Source organism: Plectropomus leopardus, chromosome 9, assembly GCF_008729295.1.
Source record: "Plectropomus leopardus isolate mb chromosome 9, YSFRI_Pleo_2.0, whole genome shotgun sequence".
Taxonomy (NCBI): domain Eukaryota; kingdom Metazoa; phylum Chordata; class Actinopteri; order Perciformes; family Serranidae; genus Plectropomus; species Plectropomus leopardus.
The window spans coordinates 22466986-22483618 of NC_056471.1; the positions used below are offsets into that span (position 1 = coordinate 22466986).

The 16633-nt window shown below is 40.2% G+C and overlaps 1 protein-coding gene across 1 annotated transcript; it reads left to right on the forward strand.

Annotated features, from left to right (window-relative positions):
- The first annotated feature begins 551 nt into the window (after positions 1-551).
- Positions 552-14782, forward strand: xkrx (XK related X-linked). The gene is made up of 3 exons (XM_042493959.1): positions 552-1521; positions 11874-12133; positions 13104-14782. Exons 1-3 carry the CDS (start codon positions 1163-1165, stop codon positions 13967-13969), a joined length of 1485 nt encoding a protein of 494 aa, XP_042349893.1. The 5' UTR covers positions 552-1162; the 3' UTR covers positions 13970-14782.
- The last annotated feature ends 1851 nt before the right edge of the window (positions 14783-16633 follow it).

The following is a 16633-nucleotide window of genomic DNA, read 5'->3' on the forward strand; positions in this document are numbered from 1 at the left end:
AAGTCTAAAACTATCATTAATGCTACAAATAAATGTGAAAAATTGAAATAAAAATGTAAAAAGTGGACTTTAGGGAAAAACAAAACTAGTTTAAATGATATGTATTTACAAAACTAAAAAAATATACAGGGAATTAGTCTAGATTATCTTAGATTTTAGTCATTGTCAATTCGGTCAATTTTGACTATACAAAAAAGTAATTATTATTATTATTATTACTACTACTACTACTACTACATGACCGGGAATAAATTACCTTCACAACATCTTTTGTTTGTGTTGTTAAACCTATCCTGACCTCTGAACTTAAATAGTACCCCTCATAAATACCGCCCATGATATTAATAATACTAAAAAGAAAACTAAAACTGAAACCAAAACTAAAAAATGTAAACAATAAAAACACGAGTGAAACGAGCAAACCCACTCTGAAAACTACACTGAACTGAAAACAAAAGTAAAAATCAATGAACCACACAAAACTACATTAAATCTGCTTTGCACATGTCTGTCTGTCTTAAGGAGTCTTATCATATCTAATCTCTGATCTGTTTTACTTTGAAGGTAACCGCCCATCACGTCCGGTGTTCCTGTGTGTGTGTGTTTGTGTGTGACTTGACGCTGCTGCTGAATTGACAGCGCATCAAAAGACTGAAAACACGAGCTGCCAGCAGCCGCACAACTATGCCCACACGGAGACACCCAGACCTCCTACAGCCGGCAGTCCGGCTCTTCAGCCGGAGGGAACGTGAGTGTTTTTAACGCGGAATAATTAACTTTAACCCACAGATGAGCAGAGAGTTTTCCGATGATCGCCGGCTTTGTCCTTCCTGACAGCGCTGAGCAGCACTGACGGTGCAACAACGGCGCTGCTCTCGCTGCGGACCGTGAGGTGGTTTCCTCGGGACTAAACTGGGTGGTAACGCCACGTACGACGATATACGAGACAATCAAACAAATCGCTTTGTGTGGGGTAGCAGCCGAGCGCTGAAGTGAAACACTATGTGAAACCGGCGATGATCAACTTGGTGGAAAGTTGGGAGAGAAGGCGCATCAAAAGAAGTACTTAGAAAAAAGTGATGTTTTTGGAGCACGCGACTGCAAGTTCAGTCTGACGCCAGCGACCGACACATCATCTGTTGCAGAAAAATTTGATAATATAATGTGCGAAGTGGCCATGGAGGAGCAGGAGCGGGAGATCTCGGACATAGACCCGCAGGAGAGCTCCACGGTGGTGGCGGAGAACGGAGTCATGCTGGTGGTGAATCACAGCCGGATCCGGGCTCCCTGGAGCGTCGTGCTGGCCACCGTGCTCTACTTGGCGGAGTTCATCACCGCCGGCGTGCTCTGCAGCATGTACCACAAGACCGACGATGTCATCTGGATGGGCTTCACCATCGCCTTCATGCTGCTGCCCGCCTTCCTCATCCAGCTTGCGCTCACGTTCATCCACAGGGACCTGGGTCGGGACCGGCCTCTGGTGCTCTTCCTGCACCTGCTGCTGCTGGGCCCTCTAATCAGGTAGGTCACAGTCAGGTGGTCTGGGGGTGGTTAAATATTTAAAGGACAATTCACTACAAATCATGATACTTTGCATTTGTGAAACATACTTGATGGTGTTTACTCAACCTTTTTGTCAGTCTATGGTGGGTGTGTTTGTGGAAATTTTCTAGAACTAACAACAACAACAAACAGCAACACTAATAAGTTTGTTTAGATTTGCAGAACAGCCATGTCTTTTCAAAGTGGACTGGCCCTGTTATTATAGAAACGTTTGTTTTTTTTCTATAAATACTCAATGCTCATGCCGCCACTGTAAGTGCTACAAAAGTAAAATAATCTGCATTGTTACGGCTGCAAAGGGATATCAAAGTGAGGTATGTACAAGATAAATAGAGCAAAAAGAACAGTATAAGTTGTTTTTTTGTTTGTTTGTTTTTAAAGACTCAAAAGAAGTAGAAATAGGTATTGAGAAAACAAAATAGAGGGAAAAGGACAGTATAAATAGTAAAAAACAATAAGCAAAATTCAACAGTGAAAAAATATATTAAAAATATCTACATATAAATATGATATGATAAATTGCAAATTAGCTGTTTTGATAGTCAAATAATTTTTTAGTATTTTTTAAAAATAAAAAATGTCAACTATTTGTTGATTCCAGCTTCTTAAATGGGATAATTGAATGCTTTTCGTTGATATAAATGATAGCAATCTAGATATCTTTAGTTTTTTGAGTCTTGGTCAGACAGAACAAGACATATGAAGAAGCCGTGAAGAATTTCAGCTACATGTTAGACACAAAACATTAACTGAGAAAACTTGCAGATTAATCTTAATGGGCAATTTAAAAAAAACAAACAACACCAGTAAGTTTGTTTAAATTTACTGAGGACTAATGTCTTTTTAAACTGGACAGTGAGTGCTGCAAAGAGTAGTAGTTTTGATAATCTAATGATGGTTTTACTCATTTTTTTAAAGCAGAAATTACAAATATTTGTTGGTTTCAGCCTATTAAATGTGATACTTTTTATAATTTTCTTTGACATAAATGATAGTATACTGAATATCTTTGGTTCTTGGGGTGTTGGTTCGACACAAGACATTTGAAGATACCATGAATAACTTTTACCATTTTCTGACGTATTAGATACAGAATAATTAATTGAGAAAACTGACACGCATCTATAACAGAAATAATCGTTATATGCAGCCCCACATCTTATTGACGTAGTTGGCTATCCATCTCACAGGGCGTTCATATTCCATTTGCAGTGCAATAAAATTAATGGATACAAATTAACAATCTCTGCTGAGTGCACAGAAGCACTGCAAGCATCTTTGAGAGCCAACATGATGCTGCAGTAGAAGACAGAATATGAAGGATGCTGACCAGAGCTAAAACGATCATTAGTAGAACAACAGAAAATGAATCAGCAAATATTTTGATAATGGAATAACAGTTCCTTTCATTTTCAAGCAAAATCAACAATAAAAAAGTCAAATATCAGCTCTGTCTGCAAAATTGTGATGGGCATTTTTAGGACCCAAGAAAGAAAACTTTGCCCGTGTAAACACATTTTTGAGGGGTTTGGGATGCTCGAAAACTCATGAAAATTGGCACACGCTTTAGAATTGGTGAAAATTACAAATTTTAGCAGTGACACGGCTCAGGTGGGGTCGGGGGCTCCATAGCTCCCCCCAAACACACGCCATGGTTGGGATAAAGTTCCTTTGATGTTCACAAAATTTGAGTGAATTATCGCTTTTATCTTTAAGAACATATTCAATTTTTAGATTTTTTTTTTCTTGATTTTCCAAATGTTAATGTTGGACTTCAGGATGCACAATGAACCCATGAAACTTTGCACGCATGTTCAAACCACTAATTATTTTGATTTGGAGGTCCAGTTGGGCTTGGACATAGCACCTCAACTCTATGGTACCCATAAATTACTGATCGCCTTTGAACACTTTTATTTTGCCTTTGTTATACTTGAAAACTCACAAAATTTGGCACACACGTCAAAACTTGTGAACATTGCGAAAATATGTAGTGACTGGGTTCGTGTGTGTAGCGGCCTCAATAGCGCCCCCTAATGTGAGGAACACCGGAAGTGTTAGAACACTTGCAATACATCATATCCAGCACCCCTCAGTCAGCAAACGTCTAAACTCGTGTGTGTAGCATCTGTATATGAACGACCATGTCAGCTTGAGGTTTCACAAATTAAAATTATACAAAAGTAATTGTTAGCTGCAGCCTCAGTAATGACTGTCCTTTCAAACCGGTCAGTCAGTGTACATCAGCATCAATCTGCTGCAGCTAATCAATTACATCTCATCAACCACATTAATCTGTTATCATAGTCTGTCGCAGCATGCTGATTTTTGCGCTGAATGAGAAACATAGATTTGGCACTCATGAACTGAATCACACTCCAGATGGAAAGCCTGTCCAGTCTGAGGAACAGGAGGGACGATGACTAAACAGAACAAACTCCCACCTCGTCATTAGTGTTGCTCAGAGATAAGAATGAATCTGAAGTCTTCCTCGATGTGTGTGGTGACAGTTGAGCCTCCTGCAGTCTAGACTCTAAAACCAGTCGGTCAAACGACTCTGCAGAGCTGGCACCCGCCCTGGTAACACATCCGTCACATTTATGGCTCGCACGCCCCTCACTTGTATGACCTCATCTCTGGATAATGGCACCCAAAGGCCTTCAGTGTTGCAGACCAGTCAAACCATTAATCAGGTCTCGTAGGTCAAGGAGGAGAGGAGAGTTTATCAGAATCAGAGTTTATCAAAAATTGATTAGTTAACTGACAGAAAATAAATTGGCAACAATTTTGATCATCGATGAATCATTTTAGCATTTTTTTTAGCAAAAAAGCTAAACATTTCCTGGTTTAGCATTTCCTTAAATGTGAGAATTTCATGTTTTTTGTCACATATGATCAGGAACTGAATAGCTTTGGACTTTTGGGAAGTTACAGAGCGCTTGTTCCACTATTTTCTGAAATTATATAGATAAAACTATTAATCAAGAAAATAATGAGCAGATTAATTGATAAAGAAAATAATGGTAGTTGCAGCTCTGCTGCAGATGTCTTGAAATATTGCAGCTGTTTTTATTGTTTCAACTCAAAGCAGTGGAGATCTTTTTGAGAAAAAAAAGTGCTATTTGTAACATTCCTACGGAGGAAGGTGTTGCACTTTAGCGACAGTTGATCTCAGCCGAGGGACCTGTTTGGCGAAACGTGACTCATGCATGATGGTGTAGGTGGGGACTTAAACCCTCTGAAATTCAAATCTACACCTGATACTCCCTTTCTTTCTCTCTGAACTTTGATAAGTCAACAGTGCGCCCTGAGGTGCTGCTGAATCTACAGCATATATGAGTTAATTGAAGGGTGTGTTGTTTTTATAGGACAAGAAATTCAACTTTGTCCTCAGCTCTTGCAAGTTTATGTGTCACAGGAAAAATGTTTTGCAGGAGAAAGTGTTACTAAAAGGCATGTAAATAACTTGATTTGTGGCTCGGCTTCAGAGGATCCTAAAATATAACGAGATATCAAAACAGTGTGCAGACATAAGAGAAAAATATGTAGATAAAAGATGTTTAAATAAAGATCTAGGAGAGCTGCAGAAGAATCAGCCTTAGCAATGGCAGTCAGAAGACCGGGAATGATCTTATCACGAACGCTGAGCCAACAGATTTGAGCGCAGCCATTGTTTAATGTAGCGTGTCAGAACAGATAAAACTGTTTAGGAATACAGCACAAGGCTCACATACTTCCGTCTTTACCAGTTGTGATGAGTTTGAGCCAAAAGTGCCTCACAAATCAGAACAATGCAACACGTTTAAATGTAAGTATTGCACCAGGAGACCAGATTTTCCTTTAAATGCAGCGGTGCCCCATGCAGATTTGCAGTTCCCACATATAACCGGTCCAAGGGCAGACGAAGGTCTATAATTATTAACACTGCAGAGATAAAGCCACTCATGATATTGTAGGAGACGGACTGACCGCCTGCAGCTCCATAGTCTATTTCTATCTGCAATGAGAGTGTAAGCGAGGCGACACTTTCAGTCAGTCAGCTTGCTGAGGCCTGTAGCTTAGCAGAGTTGTTTGAAGAATGCGTGAGTTACGTCACATTTTGGCTGAGAGGAACTTGCAGAGCAACAGCAGAGCTGCTGGAGGTATTAATGATGATCTGAATTTCACAGACAATGTGTGACTTAACTCTCAAGACGTTCACTAAACTCTGGAGGTGCGGCGTCACAAAGAAGTGAACTTACAACACCTCTGTTGTTCCTCATCTCTGCTCGAGGCTGCACTAGCTGCTAGCAGCATAACACACCCAAATCTCCTGAATAAATGTTCAAGTTGTGGTTAATTTGGGCACCATGTTTTGACAAAAAAGAAGAAAGGGTGGGGAAAAAAGACGATATTGTTGATTCAAATGCATTAAATTTGGTCACTACTTTTTTCAACTTGTCTGTTTTAGATTATTGTGAGAGCCTCAAAATGAAGCAAGCATGAGGCCCTAAACAGAGCAAACAAAAAAGCTGCCGAGTTACAATGAAGCAAAATACTCACAATGACAATGTTAACATGTTGACATTCAGCAGATATGATGTTTGTGTGTTCACTGTCATAGTTAAGTATATGAGCATGCTAAAATTTGCATGAAACATTAAGTACAACTGAAGTATATTCGAATGTTATTAAAATAAACACATATTTGGTCATAAAACAAGAATTGGCCAAACGATACATCTTACTCATTGATGGCGCTAGAGGCAGTATGTGACTTGAGGATGGGCGAGGGCGGACACGCTTTTAGCAAAATGCGTCCCCCTTGTTAACCTGCCATTGCTGTGCTTCCCCTCGGGGTCTGAATCCAGAAACCAATCATATCCAGACCCATTACGGATAAATTATTGAAAATTATTACATTTTGACAGAGTGTTTCTATTTTAACTGGTGGAGCATTAGTAGCTCCAGGTCTAGCAGACAAGGGGCATGTTCAATCTTAAAACGGTAGGCAACGTTTTGCTACAGCTGCGGATTAAACGTTTTCTTGAAACAGTGTGCACCAGGCTTTGAGATATGTTTTCTCCTTTTTGGCGGGTGTGACAGTAGCAAAGTTTATATAAACCAAATTCTGGTGGCTATACTTATTGTGCATACAATTTTAGTTTTTATTTCACCCTTGCTTTTGCAATGTAGACATACATTTTCCCACCCTAATAAAGTCCCTTTAAAGCAAACTGAAGTCAACCCCACAACGCACTGCTGTTTCTGTTTATATAAACATTTTTCCAACTTTTTGTCAGCGCTGAACGCAGCCCAGTCAACAGACCATTTGTATGTGTTGATCATCTCACATAATGGTACTCAGCCTCTGATAGGCATTGTGACACGAGTGAATGCGGGGGGGCAAGGGGTCAGGCACTTTGTTAACAATGACTAAATAGCTTGTTGATTAAAGGAAAAGGAAATGTTTTAACGGCAAACCTTCTGATAGTTGTTTAGATTTCTCAGTCTGGACTGGGGCTGTCTGACTGAGCCAAGCTGCGAGCACGCTAAAACTATTCAGCTCAACAAACTCAGCTGCTAAAACCAAACGCAGCTGCTACCTGTCAGCTACACACACTTCTTTATGATCCTGCACACGTCTCTCCTCCACCTAAGAATGCTTTGGTAATGCCAGTGATTCAAAGCAGTCAGCCACAAACATGAAACAGGTTTTAAAGGGACAGTTCACCCCTTCTTACCCTTTAGAGATATTCATCAATCTGGATCATTATGATGTGAGCTGTGTTGGAGATGTTTGCCCTCTCTTAAATATATCGACTTGTGGTGATATGGTTGGCAGGGTTAGTTTGGTAAAAGAAAATAGTTCCTACATGAAACTGCTCATAATTAGGTCCATGGATTATCTGGAGTAACCGGGGCATGATTTCTGGAAAGAGACATTGCTGCTGAATTTTGAATTTTGGTGCTTTTATCACCTCAAGTTGAGTGCCATCTAGTTCCATTACATTAGAGAGAAGGCAGACATCTCCAACAATATCTCCAACACTCTGCAGCTCACACTAAAACAATCTAGATTGATAAATAGCGCTACAGGTAAGAGCAAATATATGTGTTTTCGATTTTGGGGTGAACTGTCCTTTATTATCGAAGCGAGATTCCATCTCCAGTTAGCATAATTATTAATGTTTCTTGCAGTTTTCATCTGTTACACTGAGCTTTCTCTGATGTTTTCAATGTGGCCAGAAAACAAGTAGTAGTGTTGCCATAGCAGAACATTTTCTCCTGTTATATTTGAAGCTCTTCTCATTCCACGCTGTGCTGCTGTAAACAATCACCTCTGCTCCCTCTTGGCTCAGATGGGAGGTTTCCTGTGACTCAGGGATGGTGGTGTAATTTGCTGATCTTGTGGCTACACAGTCAAACATACCGCGTCTGCTATCAAAAGCGGAAATTCAAGTCACAATTTTTACACATGACAGCACATAAACCTTGTGTTGCTTGTTTTGGAGTTAGAACTGCAACGATTAACCTATTAGTTTGTCAAAAATTAAATTAATCCCCTAGTAATTTGATGACTGATAAATCAGTTTGAGTTTTTTTTTTTTTTTTAAAGAAAAAAAGGAAAACTTCTCTGATTCCAGCTTCTGAAATGGAAATATTTTCTGTTTCTTTACTCCTTTATGACAATGAACTGAATATCTTTTAGTTTGTTGCAAAACAAGACATTTGAGGACATCGGATTAAACCTTTGGAAGCACTGATCAACCTTTTTCACCATTGTCTGACATTTTATAGACCAAACAAGTCAGTAATTAACTAACAATGATAGTATATTAGTTGCAGCTGAATTTAGAAGTTGCAGTATCCTCTCAGTCAACATGGCCACATAAAGACGGGGGTCGGATTATTTGCAGCTTGTCTTGACTTGTCTCCTCATATGATCCTGCTCTTGAAGCAAGGACAGAGACTACATAATTACAATGTCAACTTGGACTAGTCTCAGCACGCAGAGCTTCTTGTTGTGTGTCTGTGTTTCACAAACACTTCATGGTCTGACGAGGATGTGTTAATGTGATGAGCCTGATGAGGTAATCCCAAGTGACCAAAACAAGAGGCTCTTGCTAAAGAGCTTTTGAAAGAATTTCCTGAATGCTGTGACGCCCTTTAGTCAGAAAAACACCAGTATTTCAGTCTCTTGACTTCTTTTTAAAGCCAGTTACCTTTTGGTTCATGTGGTATGTGTTACACCACACTGCTGTAATCACTCAGAGGGAACAGATTGCATGTTCAGACTGCAAATACAGAGCGGTAGTCTGTGTGTTTCCTTTTAGAAATCCATGAGTCGCTGCCTCGGAAGCTGCATATTGATTCTCTTGGCTAATGCATTCATCAGCCCTGCTGTTTTCCCCTCTCCTAAGTGAAATTCAGTCTGAATCCTAAGTGCACGCTGGCTCGAGTTCAGTACCCTCACACTGCCTCCTCGGCTCCATTGTGCTGCCAGGTTTCCAGGGAAAGGATGTCAGTAAATCAGCTTTTTGTGGCCCTCGCTGTTTCTCTATCTTAGACCTTGTACACTTAAATTACCCTCATCTGCCTGTGGCTATCTCTCTGGGAGGAAATATACTCAAAGTGTGTGTTAGTTTAGCTATAAAAGCCTTCTGCCAAATAATGGCTTGATTTCGCCTGCCAGCCTCTGGACGTTTGGGTCAAATACAGTTCAGGGATGAGTGTGAGAACTTGGCACTGTGCCGCATTTGCACTGTGAGGAAAGAGTACAGTATCACCACTCGTAGCAGCTGAAGCAACATGTCCGACTGCCGACTCCGGAGGGTCTGGACAGCAGCATGTAGCTGAACCAAGGAGGAGCAGATTCAAGTCAAATGTCCAAAGTTTGCTATTTTGGAGCAAAAGATAACATTCCAGCACAGTGATGTGAGATTTAGAGCTGCAGTGGGACTCGAGGGCGAGGTCTGCATGTCAAACACAGATGTGCAGCACTGTGAGGTAGTTTCATGTCATTTCACAAATGTTATTGTGGGATTATAATGTTGACATTTTGTTGTTTGCAGGTGGAAACCTTACTCTTCCAACTTGGATAGTTGGTTTCCTTATTGCAGCTTAAGCATTGGATTATTAATTCTCAAGGTCAGGGCGTTTATTGTCATACGCCCAGTTTGAACAAGCTTTCACGCACAGTGAAATTCTTCCTTTGGCTTCCAGTCTGAATGCATTTTAACATGAAAGATAAGTCATAGAAGGAGAAAAATATTCTAATAAATACAAGAATGTAAGAAGAAAAAAAATACATCCCAAGGATTTAAGAAAAAAGAAAATAATGAAGTATCCAGAGAACACTATGGACAATTTACAAACATAAAGTCTTAATACAAATATACAGTTTCAAAAAACATACAAATATGCAGAATTATTACACAGCATCAGACACTATCTGTGCACTTCCAAAAACTAGTTAGCAAGTATTTTAATATATTTTTTATGCAGAAACAATTATATTTGCCAGAAACTCAAATATTTGTTGAAGACTCAAATACTTTCTTAAAGTTGGCAGTCTGCACAGAGGGCAGGGCCGGTTTATTTGAATTGCACAATTTACCAACAAGGAATTTCAAAGTGCTTTATAAAACATGAAAAGCATCGAGACAAAGCGCAAAAGAAACACATTATAAAAGGACATTTCAATACAAGTAAAACCTGTTAAAGAGCCAGAAGATAGATAAAAACAAGCTACAATATTAAGAGAGGTATTAAATACAAGACAAGAAAAGAAGATCCCGCACACTTCTCTTGCTCAGCGTCACATTTGCTGGTTATACTGACGTTTCAGTCCCTCTGGACCTTCGTCAAGAGTATAAATATTAGTATTAATTAATAAATGCTGTTTACAAAGGTCCAGAGGTGCCAGAATGTTAGTATAACCAATAAATTGTGATGCTGAGCAAGAGCAGTGTACGGGATCTTCTTTTTAGGGTGGAAGTGATACGTCCCAGCGCACCTGCATCTGAGATTTTTGGATGTGCGAATATCTCCCTTCCTATAAAAAACAAGAATATAAGTTGCAGTGCAGTTTAAGAAATTAGTAAATATCTAATTTAATAAAAGGCAGCAACAAACAGAAAAAAATCTTTAGCCTTGATTTGAAAGAACTGAGAGTTGCTGCAGACCTGCAGTTTTTTGGGAGATACATGGTGCATAAAAACTAAACACTGCTTTTCCATGTTTATTTTTGACTCTGCGAAAAGAAGCAGACCTTTCAGGGACGACCTGGGAGGTCTGGATGGTTCATAATGTAGCAGAAGGTCAGAAATGTATCTGAAGCATTTAGTGATTTATAAACCAAGAGCAGTATTTTTAAATCTACTCTGTCAGACAGAAAGTCAGAACAGAAACCTCTTGCTGTGGAAAACATGTTTCCCTCTTCATGATTTCACTCCTGTGGCTGAACAAGGGGAGTATTTACCTTGCAAACGTTAAGAGAACCACACCCAGAGATTTTCAGTTGATCCATTCAAGCCTATAGAAACTGTGTTGTCTTTCTTCTGCCTGCCCTCTGCTGGACTCTCAGCGTGGTGCTTGTGTTTGTTTAGCTGTGATTTACAAAGATAGCTCTGTTTATCATTGATCAGCGCTGTGTCCATGAAAAATACTCCGACCCACATTCCAGAAATCGGGATGTTGTGTGAAACATAAATAAAACAGAATGCAATGATTTGCAAACCCTCTCTGGCATACAGTGGGGAAAATAAGTATTCAACATGTCACAATTTTCACCATTACATATTTTTTTCCAGTGCACCTATTCACGTTAATTTTAGCACAGTTTGTTTTTGTATTCAATGCTGGCTTCAAGACACTTCCTGTAAAAGACACTAATCTCTTTTAGTGTTCAGATGGGATTTTGGCTCATTCTTTCCAATAGACATTATTTAAATATTCAATTCAGGGGGCTGCTCCTGAATCTTGAAATCAAAATTCCACTTTCAAAACATTAGCAATAAGTGTCCTCAGTTCCCAAATGCTCACTGAGTGCTGTAAAAAAAAAAAGGTGATGTAATAGAGGTAAACATGCTCCTATCCCAACTTTTTTGGAACGTGTTGCAGACATTAAATTCAGAATTAATATATATTTACAAAAAAAACAATTAAGTTCATCTGTTTGAACATTAAATACCTTGTTTTTGTACTTATTCAATTGAATATGCAAATTATTGTATTCTGTTCTGGTAACTGAAGTGTAACACTGCACTGCCACCTGTTGGTGTGTAAATGTGACTTCACTCTCACTCACCCTGTTATTCCGTCCTCAGGTGTTTAGAGGCTCTGGTGATCTACTTCAAGGCGGGGGAAAAGGAGGAGCCGTACGTAACAATCTCTAGGAAGATCAGTCTGAAGAAGGGCCAGGGGACGCCAATGGAGTGGGAAATTGGCCAGTCGGAGCGCAACCTGGCCACCCACAGAAACGCCTTCAAACGCTGCGCAATCATCCAGGCTTTTCTGGGCTCTGCGCCTCAACTGACACTCCAGCTGTACGCCACCATCCAGGAGAAATACTTGCTGCCTGCAAGATGTAAGAATGACAGAGGGTTCATGCTACTGTTCCGCTCACTATATGAGCATCTTATCACGCTTACAGTGTTTTACTCTGAGGAGTATATATGGTTGACAGCTCTTTGAGACCACAATGTGACTCATCATCCTTAATGAATACTGTACACATTAAAGTAAATGTTACTGCCACTTTAGTGTATATTAATACAGTAAAGTAAGGATGAAAGATTTTAAATAACTTACATAACCTAGTAAGTCTCTTTTTCTGTATTTCTCTCTACAGTTTTCAATTCAGTTCAATTTTATTTATAAAGCCCAACATCATAAATCACAACTTGCATCAGAGGGCTTTACAACATACGACATCCGTCTCCCAAAACAAACTTTTAACAGGGAAAAAAATGGTATAAAGCTTAGGAAGAGCAACTTAGGAGGTATCCCTCTTCAGATGTAGACATAAATGCTTATCTTTTCACTTAAAAAAAATGGAACAGTAAAAAAAATAAACATAACGAGCAGCAACAGTAGTAACCAATAACATACATTTCTCTCTGCTTGTATCTCCTCTCCCGCTCTCTCTCTCACAAACACACACACACACACACACACACACACACACACACACACATTAAAACTGATCCATAGAGAGGGACATTAATGGATGCACTGAGTTTGACAACAATACATTCAATAATTGTGCAGATAATTCAGTCTGGATCTGAGCGATGAAATGAAAAAGTGCTTGTACCATACGAGCACTTGAAAGTACATTTTAGAGCATTATTTTCCTTATCAAGGTTTTACCATAAGGTTGTTTTGTTTTTTTTCTCACGAGTTTTATTTTATGAGACTTACTGTAAGTGAATACATGTCGATATGCTATGATAACTTTATGTTTATAATACAGGGAGTTCTCTGTGCTTCTGATCACTGGAGACGAGATTATTGAATGTTGCAGTGATGTGATGCTGACTTGTGTTTGTTTTCAGTGGCTCTGATGATCATCACCCTGATGTCCATCACATACGGTGCTCTCGTGTGCAACGTCCTCGCCATCCAGATCAGATACGACGATTACAAAGTGCGACTGCGCCCTTTCGCCTACCTGTGCGTGATCGTGTGGAGAGGGTTGGAGATTGCCACTCGTATCACCGCTCTGGTCCTCTTCAGCACGGCGCTCACGCACTGGGTGATCCTGGTTGGCATGGCTAACCTGCTCTTCTTCTTCTTCCTCCCCTGGGTCGAGTTCTGGGCCAAGAAAGGCTCACTGACTGAGAACGTGGACAAAAACTTCTCTGTGCTGGGCACCACGGTGGTGCTGTGCATGGTCACGCTGCTCTACTCCTGCATCAACACCTTCTGCTGGTCAGCAGTGCAGCTGGACCTCTCCCACCGAGAGCTCATCGAGAGGAAGCAGCGCTGGGACCGCTTGGCCATGTACTACACTGGACGCTTTGTGGAGAACTTCCTCCTCATCACACTCTGGTATTTCTTCAAGTCGGACTTCTACGAGTACGTGTGTGCACCGCTGCTGGCCGTGCAGCTGCTGATCTGCTACAGCCTAGCAGTGCTCTTCATGCTGCTCTTCCACCAGTTCGGCCACCCCTGCAGACGCCTCTTCAAGTACAACGTGCACGACTGTTTGCACTGCGTCTGCTGCCGTCCAGGAAGGAGGGGAGCGAGCAGTCGACGAGGTAAGCCTCCGCCCTCTTACTCTACTACTGCAACCATGGTACTGATGCCAGAGGAGCCACGGGAGCTGCTGGACCCCCAAAACTCACAACCCCTCGACCTCACCAGTCAGCTGGGGGAGCGGGAGACGGCTATAGTTGAAGACACGATGGATGCAGCTTGAAGAGTGTTTGAGGGGAATTACATGAACAGGCTAGAGAACAAACTTTTCCTCGTAAATGCACTAAACTTTACTCATTCGTGGTTGTGAGGTTCAGGTTAACTCCTGACGTCTTTATCGAGGGTGATTACGTACACTCGGGGCACAGCGAGGCCCCAGTACACCAAAGAATGTAGCATGTCGAGATATGCACAAAGGCCGCCTTGAGAGAGCAGCAGTGGGTCATGCACAGGACTGAGCCAGGTGTGCGGGAAACGTGCCAAGAGTGTCCGAAAGACTGACCGGGACACCCCCAAGTTTACTTCCTCTCAGGGTTTTGACACCATGGACGCCCCCTCCTTTGCACTTGATTGCATCTGCACTTAACAGACAAAAAAAAACAGCAGGGGGGCAAGAAAAGGTCTGAAAAGATGAAAATAGCTTCCTCATACCCAACTTTAAATCTACTGTGATGAATGCCTTGTGTTATTCACTGTTCAGTCTGGTTGCCCTGAGAAATAGGTTTTAGTTTGGAAAAAAAAAAAAAAAAGAGGAAACACACAACAGTTGGTGAAAATATTCTATTGTAACTGGGGAAAATTCAAACTAAAAGGGATGGTTCGGACTTTTTGAAGTTGGGTTATATGAGGTTCTTCTTCATAGGAGGTGTATTACATACACTGGATGTCAGTCTGCACGGCCCCAGTTCGGAAAACAGGCATAAGGACCCCCACGGAAGCAACATAATCTACTGCTGGAGAGAGGTCAGCAACAAAACATATTTTAGCCACCTAAAAATAATATCAGTGTTAGTGTACACTATATTGAGAGTATTTTTACTGCTTTACCTTTCCCAAAGTCACTCTCGTCAAAGCCACCAAACTCAGAAAAACAGTAATTTTAGCTCACTGAACGCAGAGCTGCTGGCGCGCTGCTGCTTTGATCAGTAACTTTGTGTTATTGCGTGATCTGAGCTTACCATTTAAAAAGGACAAATTCACACAATAACACAAACAAAATAACTGATCTTGGCAGCAGTAGACCAGCAGTTCCTGTGTTCAGCAATGTTAAATCACTGTTTTTCTCAATGGAGTCTGGCTTTGAAGAGAACAATGTCACGGCTTCATTTTCTTGTTGTAAATCACTGTCTGACGGAAGTGAGCAGTGAAAATACTCTCAGTATAGCGTACACTTAAACCAGGAAGACAAATCCAAAGTCTGGCTCAGGGCCAGTCTAGGACAGATTTTAAATGGCCCGCAGCTTGTTTTTCAAAATACACTGTAAGTGGCCTGCTACATAATATTTGTTAATCAAGCAAAATCACATGCATGTTTTCTGTTCATCTCACAATGGCAGGACTATCATACAGTTTTTTAGACTTGTATCAAGTAGCAACTGATGTGTTTTCATAAGCAGATGGTCAACAAGTAAAAAAAAAACTATAACAGCAGACATTTCCTGCTGGGCAACAGACATGGTCACAAAAAAAGAAGCATAAAGTTGACAGCGAGGATCGCCACTTTCAGGAACAATGGAAAGTTGAATGCTTTTATACCAAGCAGTTGCTTGTGTCCCATTTGTATGTGATTTCTAATTAAAGCTATATAATGTGAGAGGCAGCTGGCCCCCAGGTATTTCCACATTATCTAATCCGACCCCCATTTAATAAAGTTTGTACACAGCTGACTTAACCCTTTGAAACCGGAGCAAATTGGCTTGACTTCTTTCAAAAAACATGGAAAAAATTTGAAATTTGGAACAAGAAATGACTGATGAGATATTAGTAAAGTTACAAAAAAGTGAAAATTAACACAAAAAAGAAAAATATCAGGAACAGGAGATAACCTGAAAAAAGTGCCAAATTAAAATAAAAATAATATTAAATAGATTTTTTTTTTCTGTAACCGAAATTTAAATATGTAATTACATCATTTAAAATATGGGACATTTTCCTCTAGGGTTCTTTTTGGATAACTTTCTAATGATTTTCTCTCTATTTTGCTAATTATCAGGCAATTTTCTTGTTACCTTTTAATAATTCATTGTAATTTGCAGTACATTTTATGCCAAGTTGTTGATTGCATGTTTTTGAAAGAAACTGAATCAGTCTTCTCAGTTTTTATGGGTTAAAAGCTTGTGAAAGGTGTCAGAAGAACTGATGATGATTCAGGTGGTTTAAGGGTTAAACTGATGTAGATTGTTTTTAAGGCAAAACTCTTTTTAAAGTCCATTTTTGACTCCAGCCTGTTTCTCCAAACTGGGGGTGTACTGACTGACGTCCACTGTATGTAACACACTGTCTATGTATAAGTGCCACACACAACTCCACTTAAAAAAAATGTGAACTATCCCTTTAAGCTTCCAGCTGATGGTGCGTTAACCACACTGATACTGCATTAGCTCCTACTTTATCGAAGTGCTTCACAATTTGCTCATTTTTTAAATTGTTTTGTCTTGTTTGTTCGTTCAGTGCCTTGACTACTGTTGTTTTACTTGAAACTTAAATAAAATAAACTGATGTCCACACATTTGCTTTTGATCACTCCTTCTCCTCTCACAAACACTATAAAACTCTGTTCTCCCAATAAAAGGAATTGCGTCACGTCCAGCTAAGTAAAATTTCCTGAATGCTGCAAAAGACACTTCCTCATTCCCGCCGTCCATACTTGTTTTTCCAGCAGGTAGGA

Coding starts and splice junctions, on each gene's coding strand:
- xkrx (XM_042493959.1), top strand. CDS start 1,163: ATGTGCGAAGTGGCCATGGAGGAGCAGGAGCGGGAGATCTCGGACATA. Junction 1,522..11,873: donor CTGCTGGGCCCTCTAATCAG/GTAGGTCACAGT, acceptor TTCCGTCCTCAG/GTGTTTAGAGGCTCTGGTGA. Junction 12,134..13,103: donor ATACTTGCTGCCTGCAAGAT/GTAAGAATGACA, acceptor GTTTGTTTTCAG/TGGCTCTGATGATCATCACC.